At 42.9% G+C, this 27339-nt stretch overlaps 1 protein-coding gene across 3 annotated transcripts in view; it reads right to left on the reverse strand.

Annotated features, from left to right (window-relative positions):
* The window catches only part of LOC146167073 (E3 ubiquitin-protein ligase SMURF2-like), a 42653-nt gene that overhangs the window by 12338 nt on the left and 2976 nt on the right, over positions 1 to 27339 (reverse strand). For 2 of the 3 annotated variants that reach the window (XM_083390854.1, XM_083390853.1), the window contains exon 1: positions 6490 to 6679. The exons of the other annotated variant lie outside the window; for it this stretch is intronic. In XM_083390854.1, the coding sequence (XP_083246980.1) occupies positions 6490 to 6532 (43 nt within the window). In that variant the 5' untranslated portion in view covers positions 6533 to 6679. Of the gene's footprint in view, positions 1 to 6489; positions 6680 to 27339 lie in introns of those variants that run through there. 3 annotated transcript variants of the gene reach the window in all.

Genomic DNA, 27339 nt, shown 5'->3' on the forward strand with positions numbered 1-27339 from the left:
GTTAGCGAAGAAAGACACAAGCGCTGGTTTGGTAATGCGAGGTTTCGGATTTTCCTTACTGCAACGTGATCACCGCAAACGAGAAAGCGATCGCGAAAACCTCGGCAATCCCGAGATAAGCAAGCCTAATGCATTTGTCCCGCATTTGACAAAACAGCGGAGAACCGCTAAAATATTGCCAGTGATCCTTGAATTATTTTACCTTAACACACACTTTCTACAAACTTATGCTTTAAAACATTTTTAGGTTAAATTTTAAAGCAATAAGCGTAGTAAGCACAACTCCATATTTACAATGCCCCGAATAAGTAAAATACAAAATTGTTTTAGGGGTTAGATCCCTATTAAAAGTACAAATCGTTTTTTTTTGCAAAAAAAAAGAAAAATTCCGCGGAACGATCATCAATATCTCGAGGCACACAGTTTGAGAAAAAAAGATCTAAGCCCTTGCCTAATGGGGTTGCATTACCCACTCGCTTACATACTGTCAACGAGATCTCAAATTGGCCCTGGCAACATCAATCTCTTGTCACCAGTCGCCAGACAAGCTTGGAAATAGCTTGGAAATTTCGATTCAACGGCAACAACGCGCTGGGTGGCGGTTTGCAGCGTTGAGCCCGTAATTGTAGATTGCCCGTGATTTTTGAGAGCATTCCAGGCTAATTGAGATCTGGTGTCTGTTTCCTTTCGTCGGGCGGTTGTTTGGGCACAAAGCAAAGTATGCTAGATTGTCGTTTAGTTCCTGCAAGCATGCGTGTATTTTTTGTGTGTATGTGTGTGTGTGCGTTTGAGTCCTTGGTGTCCTTTTCCCAATTGGCCGGAGGAATTTGTGTGACAACTTCTTTCGGTGACCGACAACACGCTGCAGATATTTCAGACAAAATCACTTCAACGTGGTGTATGTTAAGTGGCAAGAACTCGGCGTATTTAAAAAGTGGCAATTTTAACTTCCAGGTATCACGTACGAGTCACAACGAAACCCTTGGAAATGATTATAATTTAACGACCAAAACTACAATTAACGCGAGTAAAATACTCGTGTGTCCTGTTAAACCTGTTGTTGTTGTTTTTTTAAGTGACGTGAAACGGAAGTTAGCGGCAAATATACATTAACACAGCTCGCGAAGCAATTTAATCCGGCCCGCGGCTTACTTATAAAATTTTTTTTAATAGAAATGCCTTTACGTTTTTTGTCGTAATTTTGTAAAATTCGAATTACACATGCAAGGCATCCTCACTTATTCCTGTACTCTTACCAGCTTGCCAAACTAAAACATTTATTTCTATCTTTACAAAGAAATAACACTTTAAATATTTGTTTATTTTAAATTTGGACATTTTTGTCTTTTATGTCGACAATTATCAAAAAATAATTGCTCAACCCTGCATTATGGGGTTTTAGAAAGTGACAAATACAAACTACTCCAAGTCGCAATGCTACTGTAATGAACTCGTGTGCCCCATTCGACCTGTTGTTATTGTCGACGAACACACCAACGTTAACCATTAAGAAAGCGAGGAAATCGCCGTTTGATCTGCTCCAAGTGCAGTCGCAAATGTTTGCTTTCCGAGAAGGGCCCGGGCAGCTTTCGTCATTAAGCGAAGCTTGAGCCACGAAGCGCTAAAAGTATTCGGTGAATCACGTCGAAAGCTCGCGGCGAGGTCGGCTTCGAAAGCGGCGGGTATTCAGTTGCAAGATCGAGGCGCCTTTAGCTGAGCACTGAGCGGTGATTTCACCGGCCAGTCGGTTTAAATGACCGCCCACTGACCGACGGGCGGTTTAAGCGCGATTTGAGGGCGACGGGAAGTTTAAGTTTGCTTTGGCGGTATGAAAGCTGGGAAGGTTCGCATGGAAGTCGGAACCTGTACGTGGTGACTAAGCGTCTGGCAATTCTCAAGGCTGGGCGTGTTTGGGTGAATGCGCGCCCAATAATGCCGAGTCATCGCGCTAATTTACGGTTAACTTTCGATTTTAACCAAAACAGTCCTTTCAAGAATGCTGCTGGAAAGCGCTTTCCTAAATCAAGTCTTTCTTAGTTGTGAATACTACTCTCCCTCTATTTCCAATACCTCGTTACACGAATATCTTGTATATTTTAATACCTATGCTTGGTACACTGTTTTCCTGAACATTCCAATGTATTTTTGGAACAGTGCATAAGGATAAAAACGGAAGCTTTCCGTAAAAAATGTTTGGAGTGTTAACCACGTAAAAAAACTAGTTTATCTCTCAAATAAATAAAAAGTAGTATGTCCACATTTTCGGATTAAAAACGCGGCTTACGCAGTGTCGACTATGCTCTGCTGTGTTCTTATGAGCTGAGCACCATCCAACAAGCGTTGATCCAAAATACCTTTAACCCATCAACAAGGAAACATCTCTAGCGGCATGTAAAATCCAGGCACGATTTTCGACGCCAGAAAAGAAAACGGCTCGACTTATAAGGAGCGACAAAAAGCGAGAAAATCCGCGCATTTATCAAACTCGACCGACGCTTAATGATCGATGCCGAGGTCTGTGTGTTAAGGAGACCACCCGCGATCCGCAAATCGCATCAAAAAACGAGCCTATCTGTTTTTTAAGGCTGTTGATACATAGTTGTTACTGCTGATTTGACTCGCTGCGACCCTTACTAAGCTACTGATAGTGCTATAGGTACAACTCCCCGCTGCTGGGTCAACTATGAGCGCACACAACACCCTGAATGAGGGCAAATCGAGAAGTTTATCCATCAAGATTTTGGCGATGAAAGGTTCTACAATGTATTGCAACCGCCGTTTCGATTCGTTAAGCGACTACGATTTCGGCAAAAAGCTGAAGTTGGTTAATGTGTTTTTTAGACTGGGTTGAGGTAATAAATTGATGTAGCCTAGCAAACGTTGGCCGATTTCCTTTTTTCGTTAACTGGAATTAAATAATCGATACAACTGTTGAGGCTATGAGGTATTTCACTTATTATTCCGTCTAATTTTTTTACGGCTTTGTTGCCATTGCGGGAGAGCGTTTTGAAATCCTGGCCAATTTGTCTTGTCGCGGTACACCCGTTCTCCCCATACAAACCGTCTACCAGCTTCCAAGTCAAAACAACGCGGATGGCAGGCGGTGGGAAAACCATTCTGGGAACCAGTTGATGTGAACGTGTAAAAAAATCATAAAAAGAGTAACAGCTAGTTCTAAAAGGTTACATCCAGCTTCATCGCAAAAGATTAAACGAATCAGGTTGGCAAATACAACTTTCTGCTGCAATTGCACAAGTGTTTTTTGAGACATTCCCTAATTTTATTGGCTGTTTCGATCGCTTAAAAAACATTTACACAGTGCTCCGCATCTTTTGTGCTTGTGGCAAACAAACAAGGTGTACGGGCACAGATCCAAATCATCCGAGAGCAAAAAAAAACATTACTATAACGTAAAAATTACGAACGTTTTATATCCTCGCTTTTATAAAATTTTCCTTCAAAAAAGTCTCGAGCTACCCAAAGAATCTAACTTTTAACACCCCAAAACCACCCGGCGGTACCAATACCACACGAACTCGCACAATAAACGGTCCCGAGTGTGTGCATGTGTGTAGTGAAGAAACAGGCTTGGCTAGAGACAAAGGAAATCGCGCTGCATTCCACGATCTGACAGCACCTGCGGGTAGCAAGGCACCAACAGCGGTCGGACCTTATCCTAACGCCTGATGCTAAGACGACAACAACATCGGCACGCCAGTCGGTTGGTTTCCTTGGGCGTCACTTGTAAGCCGGCAAAGGATAACTGGCCTACAGCTGCTCGCAAGCACACCCGACACTTATTCCCTGCGTAACCCCAGCAGCAGCGGCGTTTCGCTCGTTCGTTCCTTACGCGATTTCGTCAGCTATTTCCTTCTCCGAATATAAGTGCAGGCTGCGTAAATTGCACCGCTCCATTTTCGAGTCTGTTTTTCCTGTGCGCTTTTCAGTCGGGGCAAAGTTCACTAGTAATGTCGGGGCTCGGGACCGCGGGGTTATTCGGTACAGCATTCAGCCTAAAATTAACATTTTTTCACTTTATTAATGTATTTTATCGCATTACCGGATCGCAAGGCTTAAAGTGTTTGGCGTTCCGCAAACTTTTTGTATTTCGGTTCTACATGTGCTTTTGAAACGCACATATACACAATGTCTATTCTGTAATTAAGCTCTTATGGTGGGCGTACTGGACAACGATAACGGCACACATCCTTTCATAGGGCGTTTATAGGTTGTCCGATCGTATGGTCAAACATCCAATAAAGGTAAAATTAAAACGTACAAACGTCTATTTTTAGGTTGTTCAACCCAAAACATGAATACGTGGTTACCTTTCATTCGTACTACACTTTCTTAAAAATATACCTAAAAAAACGTTGCGTTCCGAAACTGACTTGGTCGGATCAGCACCGATACCCGCTTAATATCGGACGAGTCCTGATACCACATCCCTGGCTTCGGGTATCGGTTCCGATCCGATACTATCGGACATCCCTGACGTGGATCAACTAAGTAGCAACGGACTCGGTCGCAACAAAGTGAAGTGCTCTTTAGGGCCGTGGACTTAATTATACTCTGCGTCGCGTATCGCGTTAAAGTGTCCCCTCTGGTTAGTACCTGTGCATTTGAGATCAAGAGTTTCAACGGAGATCGTTCTCGTGTGAAATTTCAGCCCGCACTCGAAAATGGCGATTCGGTTTTTGCCCTGATTCGATTTGCGGCGGAACACCTGAACTCTCTCGAGGCTCAATTTAGTCGTAGAATTGCAATTATAAAAACATTTTTTGCACGCAGTGTAAGAGTCCATTGTATTTACTGTTTAGCATTTGTTTTGCGAAACGTAATGTTTTTTGCGCGTTGAATTAGAGTGCAACGTACTTATAGACTATTTTCGACCCAAAACCAAAAATAACTTAACTAACTTTAGATGTGATGAAGCACAGTGGTGCAAAGACTTGCGTAAATTATAGTGAAACTTTTCAACAGTCCCCCCGAATTTCATCTTTCGGATTGCATGTATAACGCTATTATACAGGTCGATGCCGGTAACTATATTGGCACTAGCCTGCGAGTTAGGCGTGTCTCTAGCAAATGTGTGGATCTCAACGGTTTAAATTTTGGTGAAGTAAAAAAACAGCCCGGAAAGCTGTTTCGGTGAAACTTGAAAGTTTGTTTTTGTAAAAAATTCGAGAAATGAAAAAGCACTTATGTAGGGAAGAGTCCAATTTCGCCCAAATGGCCAGCGCTCGCCAAAAAAATCCGCAGACACGATTGTCCAAGTTGACCATATTTTTCACAGGCGCAAATAACGGATCAAAAATGAGCATCGCCGATCTCTCAGTCCAGCAGACCGGTTTAGCGCCACCGCCGCCTTATCTCGAGCGATTTTCGCGCCGGCATCTTTTAATGCAGCAGAGATACCGATCTCTCGCAGGAAGCGACATTTTTTCGATTCTGGCCCGAGGCTACAGATCTCCGTGCGCAGCTCGAAATTCAACGACCAGCGCTGGGCGTAATTGCGGGCCGCGACGCTTTGAAACGACCCGTTCTCGAGTCTCGGTTCCGGCAACGTGTCTTTTCGGTATGCATCAACTTTCAAAAGAACGGTACGAGTTTTTTGTCGCTGCGGTAATGTTGACGCTTTTTGTCTCAGTGCGCCATAGTATGTCCCTTTTTATTCCTATTTCTTCAGTCAAATCCGTGATTTTAAGCTGAAGCTTACTGGTCATTTAAATTTTGTCGCTGCCAGGTTGTATTGGCTTTTGCTTTTGCTACTGGTCGTAAACTCAAAAAAGGACATTTTCTGTGCATTGTGATTTCTTTACGAATTGTTAGTGGGTCGTTGGTTGGTTGGGTTGTACTGTTTCTGGTTGGTTGGGTTGTACTGTTAGGACGAAATTTGTTAAAGAAAAGTTTTCTTCTTATAAATGTATTAACACTTCATTACAGTTTTAAATTCGTTGGACCGAAATCCCCTGGTTTATTTAGATTATACAAAAAACAACTTACGCGTTAACAAAGGGTCGCGTTAACAAACCACTGCTATATATGCTAATTGAAACAAGTAGATAAAGGTTCATTACTGCTTGTTACACGCCGTATTTTTTAAGTTGCTATGAAACCGACTTATACATACCAGTAAAGTTGTACGGCTAGTACAAAATGCACATACGGCGATAATATTGGTAAAATGTATTTTAGACTAAAGGTGATTAAAGGCTATTTGATTTGAAAGCCTCTGCCCACAAAAGCACGAAATAAACTACATCAATTCCTTGAAATGTTGGCAGCAATTTCCTACTGGCAATGAAAGTCACGGTGGTATGACCAATCGATCCAGCCTTTCTTAGAGTCGGATCACCGCAAAACAGGGTGAAAGGTTAGGAGAGAATACAATTAGCCTTTTCCACAGACATCTGGATTACTTTGCTGTGACTTATACACTTGGAAGTCGTCCACAGCAGTAGGTTAAAGGTTAGGATGACAACTTACCAGTGACGCGAAGCTTCTTCACCTTGAACATATTGACTCCCATGGCCAGGCGGAAGAAGGCTTGTTGGTCGGATAAAATCGAAACTAACTCGGTCTAGCTTTAAGCCCACACTGCGTTTATCGACAGCGTTTGGTCACAAATGGTTCATGGTTACGTAAAAATATGTATCCTACGCGACGACCGATCCTGCAAAATCAAGAAAGCGATGAAGGCTTGTTTATTTGTACGTTTGCCAAACCAGGCACGTGATTACTTTCATGCGGACATTTTACGCATTAAATCAAAATTACAGACAGAGAAGAAAACTCGCAAGGATACTGTCCTGCAAAATAGAAATACCTATTACGTGAACCTATTTGTTGAAATGTAGCAGCAAAATAAAATAAAATGGCAGGTTAAGCAACGGTGCCCCACTAAAAAAAACAGAATTCTTGCTCGATTTTTAGGCAAGGGTCGTTGAAATTTTACCATTGTGCTAAAAAAACAACGCATATGACGGTAATATTTTAATACATTAAAACGCGAAAGGATTATTATTGTTAATCACGCACGGCAGACAACCATGGAGCTGGGTGCAATTTATTTCCAAAGTTTAATTATTATCTTCAAAAAACAAAACAAAGCCTGCTTAAAACACGCGACATTTGCGACAAGACGAGAGTGACTGCCGTCTAGGCAGGTCGGCGCGCGGTGGAAGTAACAGGTTGGCTGGTGGCGCGGGTCGCCCTTTGCCAACGTGCGTTCCTAATCGGTTTTAGCGAGACAGTCGCAGCAGTAATTAGGAGCCAGGGGCCGCGAGCCTGGCTGTCTTGGCGCCAGGGCCCTCTAGGTTTGCAGCGAGAGCACAGGAAACGAAGTGCGATCCGAAGGCGCCGCTTACCCTTTCGAGAAATTGCCGACAACCGCCGGCGACCTTATCGAGAACTTTACCAAAGACAACGAATAACAACCACTTTCGGAACAAGATGTCCCTCAAGTCATCTAATCTAATGGTCACTTTAAATAAAATCTACAACAACCATAAAAAATACGTAGCAAATATTCAAAAAAAAAACTGCCTGGTAAAAGTACCACAACGGTCAGCAAATTTAATTTCTAAAATGTATCTACACTTCATAAAAAATACGTGAAAGAGCTACAGGGTTGGTGCTGTGAAAATTGACCACACATACTGACCGCATAGTCAGGTCGAAATGCTACACACACTGCTCGCAACTACTGTGGGCTGCCTCTGATGTTCCTGCTATCGGAATCCTTCTTAAATTTGCCCTTGGCCTTGGCTGCGCTCATCATATAAGGACGCGGCAGCGACGCGCGATAAGATCTGAGCTTGCAGGAAACAATGCCTTAACTGTTACAATGGCCCGACCCTAGATCTTCCCCTGGCACGTCTGTAGCGGTGACAGCGCTGCCGAGAAAGAATTCCAGTTGGACGAGATAAAGAAAGGTTAAGAGCGCCAAAGCATTCATTTCCACTAGTCGGCGGCGATGGACGTTTTGTTGATTATGAAGCCGAAACATGACCGAAGCTTTCGTAACTGAATGAGGGTTAATGAAAAAAACTTTGCTTTAAATGTGGGAAAATAACCATTTTTTTTTTAATTTAGGAAAGCACTTTGAAACTTAAACAGCTTTCAGAAAATAATAATTTCTTTTAACAGGTGAAATAAGAACGGTCCAAAATCTTTGCGTTTATAATAATGAAAAAATGGATTTTAACATGGTAAAAAATACTTTTTCTAAAATTTGGGCTAGAAAAAATAATACAATACTAACTTTGTTCTCAAAATGTAAAATTGAACGTTTTACGCTTTTTAGATCATTTAATTTAAAGATTAGAAAACGCTGCAGTTCTTCCCATGCCTATTGCCAATTCTAACGATCGACTTAAATTAAAAGCGATAGTTCCAAAATGAAACAGCGCGACAATACGGCAGATGACACATTATTATCCAACAACGGGCGACGTTTAATCGCCGCAAGGACAACAACAAAAATACCTCGTATTTATCAAAGAGCGGCATGTCAGACGGACGCGTACAGGGACATCTGCGCGAGTCAGTCAGCCTCATATCGTACTCGCCTTGCAGATTTTATTCGCGACATATACAACAACAATAGTAATAGCGACAAGCGCCAGGGGAAAGGCGAGCCGCCTGTTGGCGAGACGCTAGGCGCGCTGAAGGATAAATAATTAATTCCGAGGCTATATTTCGCCGCCAAGGCATTAGGGTGACGACTGGGCGATTATGCTGCCAATGCTGCTCCGTTAGCCTTTAAGGATGGACATTGTGCGACTCGGAAAAAATTGCAGGCGATGCGATACTGCTTTGTGAGAATGGCCGCCTTACGTGCGCTACAGTTGGCTTAACTTTTTAACAACTATTTCAACTGGTAAGCTAAAGGCAATTTACTCTCAGCCGATTTTCGAATATTTTTTCATTTATAGTTACGAATGAAGGTTTTAAATAAAGTGTTATTTGTACTGAAGCACCATAAGGGAAAAGCGTTCATTAAACTAAAGAAAGTAAAGCATTTCAAAACATCGCTCATTTACAAACCTACGATCAGGTTTCAAACCTCCTGCCTCTTTTTCACAAGCCTCAACAATCTCGTCCTATCCAAACAATTGTTTTCTTCAAAACTTAATTCGATTCCGCTGCGGATAAAATACGCTTTTCGGTCAAACGGACGGCGAGCGGCCGAATTCTGACTGACCAGTCGGTCAAGCAGAATTCCACGCAAATAGGATACGTCACGAGAGAATAAAGCGAGAGCAGATGTCGCGCGTATATGTCGCGACAGATTCCGGCGGCGGTGATTATTGTCTCAAAAGACCACTCCGGCAGACCAACGATCATTCAGATTTTATTTGATTGGAATAAGATCATTCAGACACTAATGTTTTCGAAAGCCATAAAATCAACCCCGTAACAGTAAGAGATGATATCTTATCAATACTCAGTAATATTTAGAAGATTAACTCAAACACTGCACTACATTGGGTTAAACTTCATCGCATATTAAGTAGTTATTTTTGGAGGGTGTTGGGAGTTTTTACTAAGGCAAAATACTGCTCCATAAAAGGGTAAAACTTCAATTAGGCGAGTAGTTTTTTGAAACCAGAAAGCGCTGGCACTTGGCAGCTATTTAGTGGGTTAAAATACAAATATCCTCTCTCTTATTTTACTGTAGCATGTAACAACACAGGCGCGCGTAAGGTTCAAAGTCGCGGTCACAATTACCCGGTAAAACTCCACTCCACGCCAACCCACCAAATACAGACCACATCCACGCAATTTCAAGCCGAAATCACTCGCCACTCACAGCCACCGGCCAGCAGTTGGACAACAAAGCGAGCCGAAAAAACATGGGCCAGCGACGAGGCCGTGGCGAGGGGGCGCCGTTCAATTAGGCCGCGAATCAGACGCTTTAATAGGGCACTTGTGGCGCGAGTCGGGAACACGAAGTGTGCTGCTGTTCCTGCCGACGCCGAGCAATTACCGCGCTCCGGGCAACGGATGTCGCCACGAGAGTCGAGTGCCTCTTCAGCTGGGCCAGACTTTCTAAGTCGCTGGCTGGCGGTTTTAAGACCTTTTTGGGGGTGGTTTATCGCCCGTGGATGTTTGCCGGGTTAAAAGGTTGGGTTGTAAAAAATAGTAAGCGTTGTCCTGAAGAACTTTTCTTTCTGGTTTGTGATCTTTAAGATCGGAGGTGGCAAAAAATGACGCCGTTCTTTTATAAAAGGGATTGCATGGCAAAATTGGTGATTTTAATATTTTAATGAACGAAAAATCCTTTCTGACGCCATAAACGGCTGCTTTAGAAGGCGCCGCCCAAATTCACAGCATATTTTAGCATACTTTAGCATACTGATCAGTTACCTTGGAGCGTTTAAAGCCTTCTTGTCCTTGTGAAAACGGATAATTCAGTAGCGCTGATATGCTATCGGTGTCACGATCTACAAAATCAGTTGAAACCAGAACGGCTCTCTTTCTGCCAAAACCAAGACAAAAAACGAAAAAACCACCAAACAGAGCATGTCGCATTTCAAAGAGGCCAAAATAGAAGTGGCCCACAAAAACGGCCGCTTTACCGTCCACGGGCCAAAACCAAAAGAGCTGCCGGGCGCTTGTACGGCACGTCGCGAACGCGGTCGGCGCTTATACTAACCACCTGGGAAGATTGCGAATCCGTGCCCAATTAAGTAGATCGCGGCTAGACCCAAGCTGTTGTTGACGCCCAGCGCCGTTAAATTGCTGGCTGACTGACTGTCTCCAAGGCCGTCTTGTAGACTCGGAGACTGGCGGGTTATTATACTTTTGCTCGCTGCTTTTCGAAAATAAGGTTCCGTGAATGCGACTGTGTGCCAATCGTAAGTGTGCCGCGATATATTTAGGGTTGCCACTGTCACACACAAGGTTATGTTTATAAACATCAGACATTCAAAGACTTTTTAAAGTTAATTAGTAGTTTTTTTAACACCTAAATTTCAACCGCTCGACGTTTTATTTTAGTATAATTCAAAAACGAAGTAGTATAAATTTCATGGATTCAAAGACTTTGAATGTTTAAAAAAGTTTATCCGGTATTTTGACGCGTTGCGATTGCAACCGTAGTTAACACAGATTATTGCTCTTTAGTATGAAATCAAAACAATACTTTATAAAATAAAGTATGAATACCCAAACTCACATTGCGAACTTCAAAATCTCAAAACACCACTTTTGTAATTTTAAAAAGACGCTGTCAGCTACTTTCCAGGACATTTTCCTCCAGCGCAAAGCTATTTTACTGCGTAAGGTAAGCAATAAAAACTATACGATCGTTCAAATAAATGCGCCGCGCTCGGAGAGGGTCTCTCGCCAAAACCCGAAACCGATCGTCGAACGCTTAACGTCCTAATACCTCCGATCCTAGCGCCTCACTTCTGACCGCAAACGTCAAGAAAACAGCGCTAGTACAACAACTGCTTGTTTTCAACTCTGCCTGACTGCTTACTGCTTGCTCCGTGTACAGACTGCCCGTCTCACCTTGCCAGACTGCGAGGTTACTTCACGGCGCAGAGGAAAAAAAATTATACGAACACCCCCAGGCGTCGGCGTATCCCGTTCGTCGCGTGCAATCAGGAAGCAGCGACCTAAAACTACGCCACCTTCTTTGCTTTCTCGCGCCCGCCAAAGCGGTTTAAGCTTGGCTTGGTTTGGGCTTGCTGGCGTGAAGCAGCCCGCGTGTTCTACCGATGCTTCCTGGAAATATTTTCCGTGGCGCTCTGAAGACGATTCAGGGATCACGCTTTTTGACGGAATCAAGTTTTTTTATCGAAGTTTAGGCTTAGCTGCCCGCGTAGGAATTTTAGAGTATATTTTACTGATATGTCAAAAACATAAAAAGTACTTTTCTATTACGGTTTTCTTCTGAAAATGTGTCTTGAAATAATATTAAACACGTTGCAAGGGTTTTGTCACTCGTTTACCTGGCGCTTGCGAAAGGCGCAAAATTTAAGACAAACTGGAAAACTTTGAGCAAAAAAGCGAAATTTGAACTAAAAACATCGGCAAGACTGGGTAAAAACAGCAAAAATGATGTACAAGCGCAAAAATTGGACAAAGTCCTACAATCTAGGATCCTAGGCAAAGCGTGAAAGTTCGTACAGAGTTGCATACAGACTTTCCACTTGCGCATGAGAAGTCTACAGAGTCGGAAAAACAAAGGCGGGCGACAGGCTGGGGCCATGGGGACCCGAAAAGTGGGTCGCAACGCTACATTCCGGGGGCGAAATTCTCCCGACAAGGACGACTAGGCGGTCGCGAGCTAGCACAAGAACTTTTCGGGTTGCGATGACGCACGGGAAATTTTGAGAACCCAATACGCGTTACCGTTGCCGGAGCCGCTGCTATTGGGGTGCTGTAGCCCTGTGCTTGCGGCCTCTGTCCAACTGTAAAACTAGAGGTGGCTGTACTGCTGCTGCTGGCACAGATTTGCTTGGGTTTTGTGCGCTTCTTTTTATAGAATGCGGGAGAAAAGTGTGAAAAAAAGTTGGAAGGAACCGCTCCCATAAAACTCTTGTGCTTTTTATAAGTTGAGAGGTCTAGGTGTACGTAGAGGCCCTTCTACTGGTTTTCTTTGTTTGGTTATATTTTTTGTAGACGAGTTAATATTTTTTGGATTAGAAACTCGTTAAAAAGTCCATGGTCAATGTTTTTTTTCTAAACACAGAAAACCGGCATTCGTGGAAAAAAATTATCATTATTCAAAATACAAAGTTATCCACTGCTTCATTTCTACCTTACTGCGCAAAAAAATAGTTTTTTTTTAAATTGTTGAAGAAATTTTAAAGCTCACATAGAAATAGCCTACATTGTTTTAAAATTTAACAACACAAATATATAAGTGAAAAACTGCGTTTTCTAATCGTAAACCACGTCTGCACTGCGTCTTCGTCTAACTAAAACTGTTCCGAAACAAACAAGCTCTTAACAAAACGTTTAGCATTTGTAAGAAACAAATCATCAAAGTCTGCCAACGAACCACGCCGCATTCTGACCGACACAAGACACAAACCGTCGCTTAAACCCTTTTTTCGAGCAGAAAAAACCTCGCCCGTCATACATCACGTGTTCGTGTCATCGGCGATCGCTCCCTTTGACTCATAAACCCGGGCCTGGACCTAAAACAATCGCGACAGTCTATTCAGGCCCCAGCGTGGGCTGATTAGCCGCGCTAAAACCGCAAAAATGCCGGCACTGTTTTTATGTCGGCTGGCCGCTCGGCTTTTTCGCCGTCGGGTTTTCTTTTTTGATTTTCGGCGTCGCGACAGAAAAAGAAAACGAATTGCGACGGCGGCCGCGACGGCTCAGACGCGAAAATGTAATTACGGATTAACCGCGGCGATTGGCCGCAAAAGCCAGACTAAACGCGCCGCTAATCGGTAGCGCAATGGAAAAACCGCGAGTATTTTTAACAGGCCGACGTTTGCAGGCGAAAGGCGCATTCCGCAGACAGGTTTTCTTGGCAACTGAAGGGCGATTTGGTAGCGGAGAGGAAGCGATATTCGACTTACTTAAGTCTCGTCGTTAAATGTGCGAATAAAGGGAGGGACGTTCGTTGGTTAGGTTTGATGCCCGGACGACACGTGTTTCGCATCCTGGTGAGACATTTTTAAAGCGAACCGCATTTTTCTTTATAAAAAAAGGAGACGATAGTAATTTTTTTTCTCGCATGCAAAAAAAACACGAATGTACGAAAAATTAATTAAGGTGACCACCTATTTTTTGTCGTTAAACAAAATGCCCTTAATAAGTGTCACGGCGAAAGAAAGTAGAACAAATTACTTTTGGAAAGTGGAGAGCAAATGCAGCAAGAAAATGCACAATAGAAACCCTGTCAAACTGTTAGAAATCGCTGCCTGGGATTTATGCCTATCAGCTCAGATCAACACACCGTGTGGAATTTAAATCCACTACTACGGCTAGTGGCCACTTCCGAAAACTTGAATTTACAGTAAAACAGGTTTTCGTTTAGGTTTGGCTCAACCGCTAAGGAATTTTAAGAGACCTAAAGCTACTTAGTCTGTCACTGACTAAAAATTTAAAGTCTGATTTTTGGGTATTAGGAAAGTTAAAGAAAAAATACAGTTCAAAAATTTTCTAGGTTTTTGAACGCTAACTTTCTGTTGTTGAAATACTGAAGTTCAGAGGCTATTGGAAAAGTTTTGAAGACAGTTTCGGTCCTTCAAAAAACAAATCTCGGCATATTATACGCTAAATTTCTGCTGTAGGTAAGTATACAAACAAACTTTTAAGGGGGCTTTTGAAATGGTTCAAGGTAGCTGTTTAGACCCCTCAGAACCCAGCATTGAAGGATTTTAAAATCAGTCTTAAAGACTCTAACAACACAGACTTAACCACAACAACACGTACATACAGCTAAAAAGGCTCACAAGACAACAACAAACTTCAACCTGGTGACAACCGACTCATTCCTACCGACCGCCTGCGCTAATAATAATGGCCGATGACAGCGGCGGCAGCAGACGCATTCCTGTCAGGTACGAGTTTTATTTTTATTTTTTCGCGGCATGACATCACCGCGTCGGGAAGCCAAGCGTGAAGGAGGGCAGCGATGCGTGACGGGTCGTCCCACGGCTGTGGCCGCTGTTATCGTCATTGGTTCATTGTTTTGCGAGCAATTTAAAGTTTTAGCGAAAATAAAGCCGAAAAAAAACAGTTTAAACTGGTTGAAATGTGCGTATTACATGTCCAAAATAAAATACCAGATTTAAAAAAAGCTCCTACACAAAAAAATTATTGCTGATTTGACATGATTATTGTTACCAGTTTTGGCCTATGCTGTTTAAACGGAGGTACTCAAAACAAAATCTCAAAAATATTATCACAAGATTTAAGATAAAACTAAAAAATATTTCAGCAATGCGGTTGTTTTTTTAATACTTCTTTGTGTTAATATGTAACTTTGTGACGTCGCGTAATCCCTGAAAAAAATTCCTCCCACCCAAAAACAAAATTCCTTAATTTGTGCAATACCCACGAAGTTAATTAAAAATTTGTTATTTATTTACCCTGACGACGGATTTCGTAGAGAAAACCAACCGATAGGATTGCAATCTTGCTGCTTATTTTAAAAACAGCAAATTTGTTTATCAACCAAATTGGCGTGCACCGCGCCGCCAAAAGAAGCAACCTCGGATGAAAATCTGCAATTTTCAGTCCTCCCACTTTAATGGACCTAAGAAAAAGAGAGTCGTAGAAGGTTCTCCCTTCGATATAGCACGTGACAAAAAACAAGTAGTCGGCCTTTAAAATCGAACAAAAACCGAAAAGTCGAAAAAACCGACTTTTCCCCCAAACTCCCCGCGCGGGAGCTCAGGCGGGCGACATTTCTAAGCCGCGTAATTCGCCGCTAAACGTTGTTGTTGCTGCGGCCGCCTTTCGTCGACTGCCGGGAAGTAGCGGGCTATCCGCCGATAACAAACATTCCTTTCCGTCGACGCGCCGCTGTTCGCGAGACGAGAAAAAAGCGGACTGCCGCGGCGCGGGGTGAAACAACAACTTTGACCCCAAGGCGCGTCGAAAGACGGGGTGAAACAGACAATCGTAACCCTGAACCCCAAGCCCAAGCCCTAAATCATGGTCTGTGGTGATTATGTTCGGTGACGCACTAACGCCACTTTTGAGTTTTTTTCAAGGCCCACTGCAAACGATGGATGTGGTACGCGTTTGTAACAACACAATACACACAATACAGTTTTTACACAATACAGAATGCATTATTAACTCGAACCTTGTCGTAAAACAGTTATTGTATTAAACAGTTAATACAATTCAGTTAAAATCAAGAAAGCGACTGCACTGCAAACAGCGTCCAGTTTAAATACCGTCGCTCTTTTTGAGGTTATATAGCAGGGATGGCGAACCACTGACCCGCGGGTCACGAAGTGACATACCACACATTTTTAGTGACCCACTTGTCTGTCTAGAAATACCGAAATGTTACCATTCATTTTCAGCAAAGGATAATGTAAAAAAAAAAGAATTCTTAGTCAGATAGCGACGGCCTAATCTGTGGGTTGTGCAAAAGTGTCTTAATGATGAAGTTTTTGTTCTTACCGCACCCGGAAAGCGTCATCCACGAGTTTCCCGGGTTTCCCAAATAACGCGCGCGGGATCCGACACGCTCGTGACCCCGACGACAAAAACAAACGGCATCGAAAACGTGGGAAACCGTTGGGAAATGCGAGGGAGGGGGTAAGGGGGCCAAGCGCAGGTGGTGGTCCCCGTTCAATATTTGGTCTTGCTGCTTCGCGGCGACAGGAAAGCGCAACGCGTAACGCGACACCGACGCTCGAGTGCGATTCGGAGAGAGGGCGAGAATTCCGACCGTGGCTTTTCGGGCAAAAAAACACGGGACAAAATTTGCGGGCCTGTTAGTTTTTAGGCGGTCACATTTTACGACAAGGAAAAGTTACAGTCGAAAAAAAAAACGTGTCGAAAAATTAAGAGTTGAACTAAAGTCCCCAAGCATAGCGAAACTTGTGGCCTTTTCACGGAGAAAAACACATGGAACCAACCAAGGTTTGAAGTAGAAAATCGCTCTTTGAAAGCTTGGAAAATTGCATCTTTATTACAATTATTTTCGGCACGATTTATAACTACAACAAATAGTTAAGAACATCTTTCTTAAAACTATCTTCTCATAGGTGCAACATTTCTATTTTAATGCAACGGCTCTGAAAGCAGACATTGCAATTCCGACAGGTTAAGCAGAATAACAGAACTATCAGGTAATGTAGAAAAAAGTAAGACGCTTCGAAGCCTTAACTGCCACAAAATCACATCAACGCTCGCCTGTTGCTGCTTACTGCTTGTCGTACAACTTCTGGGCGACATCAACAACGGGTTCAAATCACCTCTTCGCGGTTAAACATTAATTAGAGAAAAACGGCTTGCGACGATACGTAAAACGCATTCGCTAATGTTTTGTTTCCATGCGGGGCACGGGGTTATGGTACACGCTTTACGTTAACAAAAAAACTTAAATCGCATTTCTCAACCCAAACATAAACTTCACGTATACAAAACTCGTTAACCAATTCTTCCCTTTACATAATGCTAGTCAAGTGGTTCTTAAACTTTCGTCCGCTCAGAAGCAAGGGTTTGAAACACTGTATAATATAGAGGAGACCATCATTTACTTTAGTTTTAATAATGATAAATGAATTAAAATTTTGTGCACATTAGGTATGGTTTATTGTATAAGAACGGACTTGGGTGTTAGGGCAAACATTGCATCATTATTTTTTTAATTTAATAAACGGCCAAACGTTTAATAGGAAAACCGCGACGGTTTCAATTCCAGCATTCCAACGCGCTAAAAAAGAGTGGTGAGTTGCGACTTGGTTTTATTAACTCAGCGGCAATTTCTGAGCACAAGGGCTGGGCTAGGAAACGTGAACCGGTTTGCGGTTTGCCGACCAATTAGGCTTTAGCGGGGCCTTGTTTTAAGACGAGGGCCACCGCGGTTTTGTCCCGATTCGAATAAAGGGAGAAAATTTTCGGTTGAGTTTTTGTTTTGTCGGATTTCGAAACGAAGATTTTTTTCTTTGTGCGGATTTGTTGGTGAAAACATATTATGTCTTGCCTATGGAATAACGAGACGGCGAATTGGCTAAGCAATTAAAAAGTCAATGAAAACACGGCAAAACAAAAAGACTTTGAAAACTCTCGAGAAAAATAACGCTACAATTATTATCTTGTGCCAAATTTTAAATTTGGTTTTGAAATGAAGGCGAACTGGCTGAACAATTCAAGGGTAATTAAAAATACGACGAAATCAAGGTTTTTTTTTATTTGGCGCAAGGAAAATACACTTCTTTCCTTGTGAGAATTTATTTGTGAACCAACTTTGCTTTGACGGCGATAAGACCAAATTAAATAGTGGTTTTAAATCTGGCGAAAGAAAAATCTTTAAAATTCTCTTCTTTTTTTGCAAAACAAATTTAGCTTTACCATAAAGGCGACGAGACGATAAAGGCGACGAGACGGGGAGTTGACTAAGCAATCCAAATGTCTTGTAAAAAACTCGTGATAGAATTTTTTCCCCGATTGCGAAATTTTTGGGGAAAGTAAAGAAATATTGACTTTGGAATGACAGCTATGTAAGCACGACTTGGCTAAGTCCAAAAGCCCGCCACCGTTTCGTTTTTTCGCGGCCGGGTAGGCGGGTGACTAATCCCCGTACAGTGTACATTACGAATAAAATCGGCGGCGGCGCGCGAAACGCGTTATCTCGCGTTACAGAAAACGTTGCGTCACTGGTTACACAGCACACATACAGCGGCAAGGGACAGGGGGGAGATAGTTTTACCCGGGCTTCCGATTCCAGCGCCGGCAAAGAGGTACGCGTGTTTGGAGCGGCGATTAAAACGTGCTTTTTGTAAGGGCCGAGTGGTAGACACGAAAGAGAGAGAGATAGCGAGTAAGTCTGGGGTGTTTTCCGAACGGAATTCGGTCACTTTCGAATGGGAAGCGACCGGCAGGATACGGCGTAGACAAGCCCGAGGCGCGGTACTCTTGTATTGGCCTAGCACTCCAACAAGCCTCGGGAAACATTTTCGGCGGTGATTTTGCGTATTTATGTAAAAACTCTAGCTACTATACACTTAGAAGAAAGTCAAGAACGCTGTTTTAACCTCATATCGAATACCATGGCCGGCGCTGGTCTAGAACCCTACCACGGTTTTACAGTAACGAAGCGAGTTGTTAAAATTAAAATTGCAAGGAAGAAATATATATGGGATAACAAATCTACTAATGATAGTTGACCCCCGTGAACCCACACGCTAACTTGAACTCTCGCCGTAGCAAAATAACCGCCGGACGAAAAAGTGTTGAAAAAATAACAAGTATGCTATTTATTTTCGTATGGGCTTTGTTACTTATTCTCCTGATCACTTCAACCTTCAACCATTATGTGCACCAAACTCTGTTTTTATTTATCGCCTACCCATTTTACAGTGTATCTACAACGCCATACGGTCTTGTTCGAAATTAGCCGCGTTTACTGGACTTTTTGTGGGCCTGGCCTCTTGTTTGGCCACTGGTCATCGTCATTGAGCCCAGTCTGTGTGCGCGATTTTACCCCGACAGGACCGACAGACTTGTGTGTTTACCGGTGGTTTCACAAACAAAACAGAATCGGTAAATTAGCTTATTACGGGTTTCTTCGCTCCCCTCAAAAAACATTAAAGGTTTGGCGAATATTTTCCCCGCGATTTACAGGCCGTCGCTTAAGCCGACAATTTTATAACTGGGCGATTCTGCTGTTGTTTTCTTCGATAACATAGCTTCGCGTGACAAAACGTTCGCCGCGCCTGGCAAATATTTGCCGCCGACTAATTCCATTAAGATAGAGCCGGGGCAATCCGAAGTAGATAAGGCACGGCCTGTCTAAAACTGAACACACAACCTTGGAAGTGCATCGACACTAGAACCTGTTTTAAACCCGACACTCTTGATGAAAAACACTTTCCCTTAAGCGTCGTATCTTAGACAAGCACTTGACTTTAAGGTTTAAAAAATGAGGACTCGTCACTTTTTCCAGACGACTTGCGACATCGACGGCAATTGCGATACGTCTACAGCGCTTAACTTGCAGATGCAATGGTGGCGAAATAAACTGCGACATAGGCAAAAAGTCTGCCTAACTTTAGCTGGGTCATCAAGTCTTGGTTGAGATTAATCGGATCAAAACATAGGTTTGTTTGCCGGTGTACAACTTTCGTCGACGCACTAAGACAAGACAATTGACATGCTTGCAACAATGTAGATTGCCATTTATGTACTGTTTGGCAAATTATAAATTTTGGAGATTGCTAAACGGTTGAAACTCTGCTCTATATAATTTACTTTTGTTTTAAATATAATCACTTGTCTTCTAACAAAAAATAAATCTTGCACTTTTAAAATATCCTAAAGCCTGAAGCCCTGATGGGAGGGTATTCGATGGACGGTATAAACGGAAGCAAAGGACAAAAAAAACCTCGCAAAAGTCACACAAATACAACAACCCATAGAAAAACCAATTTCTCGATGAGCAAAAAACTAAGCACTGGTTGATAAAACTCTTCCACAAAGGCGCACGTGTTAGCGATACAACAACTAGAAGAACAGAGTGGCGACAAGGCAACAAACAACATATCATAACCCGGTCGTACAAGCGTTAACCCGAAGGCGTGCTGGCGGAAACCTATTGCCTTGTCAAGCTGCTGCCCTGCCCCAGCACAGTCTGACAGCGAGTTGGCGAGAACTGGCCTCGTTTGACTTTAGCCCGCATTTCGCGGGAGCCTCCCAATCAAAAGCAGCAGCACTTCCACAACTCAGGCTAATTGCCAGTTATCGCCGGTTTAGCTTTGCGACTTTCAATCTACCAGCTAAGCGGCAGTCAAGAGTACTAATTTTTTTCCAGAAACCAACGAGCGACCGGGTTGAAAATGCGATTTCCTTTGAAATGCGACGGCTTCCTTTCACACAAGCCGTGCCCGATTCTCGTCTGTCTATTGACGGCGAAACATGCCCGTTTCCGGACTAGCTACACCCTTTGCGACTGCGACTGTTTCTTCCCAAGCCCAAGAAACTAGACTTTTGACCGACTGACTACAGTAAGCTTCCCGATAGAGTACAGTAATACGCCCATATAATTTAGTCCAAGGACAAACTTGCTCAACGATAAAGGCACGCACAGAACAACTACAAGCACAAGCAAGTCGCAAAATCAGTTAGGCCGAGACAAATACGCTAAAATGGCAAAAAAGTTAACACCCGAGCAAATTTTAAGTTAATCCATCCTCGTTCAAATGCTTCACTGTTGTTTGTTTAAAACTACAAGAATAACACCTCTAACGCACTTCAAGAAAAAACAAACGTAACGAACTAAAAGAGGAATCCATCACTGCACAGCTATAAGAGTCACAAAACACATACCAGCGAGCCGCAGTTCACTCGCCTCTCTGATCTCTCTTAAAAGGCGCGCGCAACTGGCACTTCAAATCCCGGCGTGCATATTGTGGCGGCGGCGGCCACCACCGGGGACAGAACAGCAGCTTGCGTCACGCGGCGTTGCTGCGTCAAGGTATGCGCGCCTGGGTCTACTACTACAAGCGGGGGCAAGGCGAAAGGCCAGCGGTAGGAATCAGCAGCAGCGGCGGCGGTGCTGGATTAAAGGCGTCTGCGCGCGCGTTGCCCTTCGGAAACCAAGCACGCGGTCCCCTAGTGCCGCTGTTGCGGGCGCGCCAAAATAACAACGCGCGCACACGTCCAAGGCTCTCCTATAGGGGCGGGTATAGGATTCGGTGTTGCGTTACCCCCTTGGGCGAGCGTGGGGCGGCACCTTGGCTATGTAATTTTTTTCCAGGGTGTTCTGGGCGGCGCAGCGCACCTGCTGACCCGCTGTATCGCGTTGCAGACCTCTCCAGATGTCGCCCGTCTAAGCAGGACGTCGCCGATATTGGGCAGCGTCTGGCTTGCGAACGACTTGCTGCTATACTACGCTCTAGGGTCGCTGCAGAGGTCGTTGGGCGATGCGGCCAATTCGCAAAAGGGCGTTTTTTCTGACCCTGCCTTTATAGATGTATCTTTGGTAAACTTTGCGAGTATGGGGAGTCTACGTTTTTTAAAGTAGTTTTGACGGCAACTTTGGGGTTGCCACTAAACTTATAGGAAAAAATTCAACGCCATTTTAAAGCGTTAATTGGTTTGCCCAATGTTTATTTAGCATGATTCGAAGATAAAACAGGATATATGCTATGGACAACACACGAAAAAAACAGTTTGAAAATTGTTTATTTCACACATAATTTAAAGCTGCACATAGAGTAAATTCAAAGACTGTTCTAACAATTTTGGACATAACGTGTTTCAAAGACTTTTCAATGCTTAAATCATTTGAAAGACATTTAAAGACTTCGTGGCAACCCTGAACTTACGACCAAATGTTCTCCGTTTTAGGTTAAGAAAACTAAACTAAGCGATTTGGTGTCGGGTCAACCAAAACTATATTTATTGCAAATAAGTTTATTTTTTATCAGACTCTGAATCGTTAACTCCAGGCCATATTGGTTGGGAATTAAAGATAAATTTCAAAAGGCATACAGAAATATGTCACATTGTCCCCGTTGAATTAAAAAAGCATACTTATTCAAAACGTTCACACAATGTCATATATTTCTCTTGCAACTTTGATTTATCATGGAGCACTTAAACTCTTGGCCACCCACCCATAAAAAAGTTTAGCCTGAAAAGCCCACACTAATTTGCAAATGAATCTCGCTCGCTCCGATTTCATGACGCAATCAAATCCAAAACACATCACTAACTTGTTCTGAATGCAAAACGCGTATTACCGAGATTGTCATAAATATATTTTGCGAGGTGAATGGATACACGAGACTTGAAAACACTGCACTTCAACCAGGCGCACTCGCTTTGTGGAAAGTAAACAGAACCGCAATCAATAACCGCTTAGTAACGCATTCCGACTCAAATTCGTTCAACGCAAAACGGGTTACTCTATTAGGCACTAGGCAGGTCTGTTAAGCTTGTTACTCCACTTTCACCTTAAAAACGCGGAGCACTAATCCGAAAGCATTCGAAAACAAAAACTGGATTATTCCGTTCCGAAAGCGAAATCAATCACCCGCTAACCAGCAGCTTCCCACTTTAGGCTAAGAGTCGATTTCGGCGAGAAAAAGCCATATTACAGGGCCGGTCTTAAAGCCTGGTTTCCTCTTTTTTGCGATTTAGGCCGTTTTTGTGCTGAAACGGCAGTCTCAGCTGCCAATTTTTTAGTAACTCTGTTTTCATCCAATGTTTGGCCTATTAAGAGCATACTGCTGTTAAACTTAGCTATTTTTTGGCCTTTTATAGGCAAACGGCTACCAAGCCTTTTTTAAACCTGTTCTCAGCTGATTTTTGTCTAGTAAAATGACAAGAGCAAAAACGACCAGTAGTGCTTTCATATCAGCCTAATAAAAAGACGGGCGCGTTTTAAAGCGGACTTTTTCCAACTGGCCAATTAAAAGCAAAACGAAACTAGAGAGTTGCTCCAAAGAGGCGAAAGAAAAATGTCGGCGGTCGGGTTTCGTAGGTGCCAAGCTGCCAAATTGTCAAATCCCCGTGAGTCCCGAACTCGACATGCCTCGGGTGACCTTGAGCGGCCCAAGGTCACGCCACTTGCGGTTCGGGTTTCAGGACTTCTAAATTTCTTGAAGTCCGTTGGGTTAGGGTTGGGCCGAGAACCAACGGTTTTTTACTCTTTTTTTAGGGTTGAAAAGGAAATGGCGTAATTATAGCGCAGGAGCACGCTTTTTTCGGAACAAAGCTCTCCGGTGTCGAGCAAAACTATTTTTTTGGCAAGTTTCAAATCACCCGACTGCATTCCTGTCCGTTTCCGCAAAAGGTGTTTGGGGCAGAACTTTCACAAAACCCAGCCTATGACGTAATCGGGTGAAGCGCGCAGCCAGCAAGGTAATTTTACAACGAAATGATATGAGGGCACAGTGTGTTAAATTACCCCTCTAAAAAGAAATTTTACTAAGCTATGATATTTAAGATTATGATAGCATATAAACAATATGTCTGTCATAGGAATAACTATAACAGTTTGGAAATATATTCTACCGAATCTGCGGCTTATTGGCAATCGTCGCAATTTGAATGTGTTCGATTTGAGTCAAAAATTGTTGAAAAACTTGAAGGACCAAAAATATTTGGCGCTACGGGGTTTAAAACAGTGTCCTTTCAAGCAGTCAGACAAAGCCTTAAACTCATTTGAACTCTCATGGAAAAGAAAGTCAGAAAGTTGCGTTTCGCGGCGCCCTTAAATTGCCTTTTCCGCTGAAACCGCGGGAAGTTTTGCTCGTCGGAAGTCGTACGCCCTCGTTTTAAAAACTCCCTTTCAGGCGGCAAAAAATCGATACATTGCAGAGTTGCACCAAAACTCTGGTCAGTTCGTTTGAACTCGGCTCGCTCCACTCATAAAGATAGGACACATAATCTTTAACTTCACCTTTTCGACGAATCTTGTCAATTTTGCTGCAACTGATTTTACAAATCGGTAAAAGGACACAGACAGCTGTTGTTCATTCAGTTTTGGCGCAAATTGCGAGAAAAAATATTTCCGAGAATGTGACAGCCTAATTCCCACGCAGACACACCACACACAATCACACATGCAGATAAATACACAGACAGTCGAAAAAGGCCGTGTCCGGGCTTCTGAAAAGCAGTGGCGAAATGACACGCTGTCATCAACGCCGTCGACTATTTAATTATCGGCGAAATTGGTGTGCCGGAGTGCCGGTGCTGCCATGCGCCCTGAGACCGCCACCAATGGTTTCCAGTCGCGTCGCCCTTCGCTGCTAGATTCGCGACATTGCGCCAACTGGGGGGAGAGGGCTGGGGGAGGGTTAACAGGAAAACAGAGTCAGACAACGGCGAGTTTAGGCTCTCCCATCTAGGTACGCCTACTTTCTTTCTTTTTTTGGAAGTTTATCTCTTTATTCTTTTCTTTTTATCTAAGCGAGTCTCTTACATCTCTTTTAGAAAAAATCTTCTGTATTTATTGTCTTTTCTTTTTTTATTTAAACAATATCTCTGTATTCTCTCTTCGTTTTTTTCTTTAAGCAATACATTCGCTTTTCTTCATTTATTTAAAATAATCTATCGGTATTCTCTTTTCTTTATTTTTTTAAAACAATCTTACTATAAACTCCTTTCTTTATTTACTGAAAGCAATCTATCCATATTCTCTATTCTTTATTTATTTAACCGGGTCTCTCTTTATTATTTTCCTTTTTTCTTTGTATCTCTTTTTATTATGGTTTCGAAGTATACAGAATACAGATGTGCAACAACAAACGCTGGCGTTTAACTGAGTAATATCCTCTTGGAGGGCAGAACAAGCCGACGGCTAGTCTGGGGAATCCATCCAACATGGGTGACTACGCCGCGCTGGAGGGACACATCAACGGAGATGATGTCATAGACTGGCTACCTCTGCGACCCATGGGGCCAACAATTGGCAGAAACAGGCCGTAGATTTAAAAAACTAAGCAAAAAAGTTAAAACGGCGACAAAAAAATGTCAGGGCAGGCGACCGTTTTTGGCCGAACAGGAAACGGCGGCTTTGCTAATAGAGTGAAAATGGACAGAAGGAGTTGCAATGCGGCGTGCGGCGAAATCGTACGCGACAAACGCCAAAAAGACAGGACACAGTTGGCGAGACGTCGCAAAAACTTAGACCAAATAAAACATTTCGACAATCTCGAGAACCTTCAGGAGCCCCAAGGAGACATAGGTCTAGTGTCGACTCGAAAGCTATTAACAATACGAGTCAGAGATGATCTCACCATAATTATTCAATGACCATTAAAGCTGCTGTCTACAGCTAAGCCGCCAGACAAAACGGAAGAAAAAAAGTAAGGCGGTTTTGATCTGACACCAAAATAAAACTGCGACCTGTGGGTCATTCGACCGGCCGATATGGCTACAAAATGTTAAGAGTTTTAAACTTTTTTTAAAAAAAAGTCGCATGCACGCAAATAGTTAAACATACTTAATGGCGTGTTTACACTTCGGATTTACAGTGCTACAAATACCTGCGGAGATATAAAACAGTCTTTATATGGGCAAACTACGATTGATGCGGTTATCGAGGTAGATTTACAATCAGCACGCCAGGACCATTCAAGCTGTGCCCTTCCACCAAGTCAAAAAATGACTTTGAATAGCCTCGCCCTCTTTAAATAGCCTCGACGAATTAAAAATTATATGGTTTTAAGCGAGCTGAGCCGAAAATCAACGACAAACTTTCCGCACTTAAAAAACTTGAAAAAAACTCGCCGAAGTTCGACCTGCCATCTATCTGTGAAAACGGCAGAAAAGCATTACGTAACTACTGCGGTGGGCTCCGACTCCCACCCGAACAACTGCAACAAACTCAAATAACGCACTCGTTACGGGTCGAGCGGGCGCCGTCGTCTCGCTCCGACGCCAACTCTCACATTCCCGAGTCGCCTTTCGACCGACGCAAGCGCACACACACAATTTCGCACACGCGCGACCTTTGACCCGCGAGCACACGTGACCGGCCGCCAGTCAAGTGTGTCTCGTCAGACACAGGAAGCCAGGCGAGAAGGCAGAAAGGTAGGAGAGAGGAAATCGAAGCTATGTCTGATCGCGCGCGAGCGTTCTCTTCGTATTGAAGGAGCTAGAGCCCCGCGCGGCATTTTATTCTCACGCCGGGCCGTGCTGTTTTGGCTGGTGCGCCGCGTCGGACCGGGTGGCAGGCGCGTTGGCCAGGTATTGGCGGCCTGGCTCTTTTACCAGCCGCTAAAATGGAGTACTTTTCACCCCTCTTAATTTACAAATCGCAAAATATTTTTTCGACATGTTAATTTTTTTACTTAAATTATTTTTTCCTTCCACACTTTGAAAGCTAAATTGGCGATTTAAGAGGTTAACAAATAGGGATGGCTGTTTTGAGAAGCGGCCTGGTCTCTTAGTGGTAAGGCGAACAGGGCGAGCGATGTTTTCCTTGTCGGTTTACAATGCGCAAATAGATACAATCTCTCCGTGCTTTGGTGGGCGGTCGTTGTCCTGGGACGCCACGCAAACCGGTTCTACGCACACCTTGTCACAATACTCGCAAATGCGAAATAAAATCGATATTTTTTTGAATTTTTGTAATACTCGCGAGTAGGAATAGAACAACATATAAAAATCGATTTTTTTGTAAATTCTTACAATATCTTCAATCGCGATTAGAAAGTACCATACAAATCTCGTTATGTTTTGATTGTTACAATTGTCAGCATTGCGAGTAAAACGAAAGATAAACATCAATATTTTGTAATTATTCTTGTAAAACTCGCAATTGCGAATACAACGGAATATAAAAATCGATATTTTTGACAAATAGTCGCAACTCAATACTTGACAACTAGTAGGATCACAGCCTCACAAAGGATCTAAAATCAATATTTTTTTCTTATTATAACTGCGGACACAAATAGCGGGAAAATGGCCAATCGATATTTTTTAAAGTTTGTATTGTCACAATGTAGAATTTTATCGTACTAAATTCTTTTTAACCTGACTTTCTCTACATTTTCAAAAACACTTTTTTTTCAAAAAAAAGGCAATTTTGACCACTTAGATAAATCTTGATTCAATCTGGATCCTTTTAAACTAGAAAAACTGAAAATGTTTGCTTATGGTTTGGTAAAAAGACGTAAGAAAATTAAACTAATGTTAACCAAACAAAAAGTTACT

This window comes from Ascidiella aspersa, chromosome 1 (genome assembly GCF_963924565.1).
Source record: "Ascidiella aspersa chromosome 1, kaAscAspe10.2, whole genome shotgun sequence".
Lineage (NCBI taxonomy): Eukaryota > Metazoa > Chordata > Ascidiacea > Phlebobranchia > Ascidiidae > Ascidiella > Ascidiella aspersa.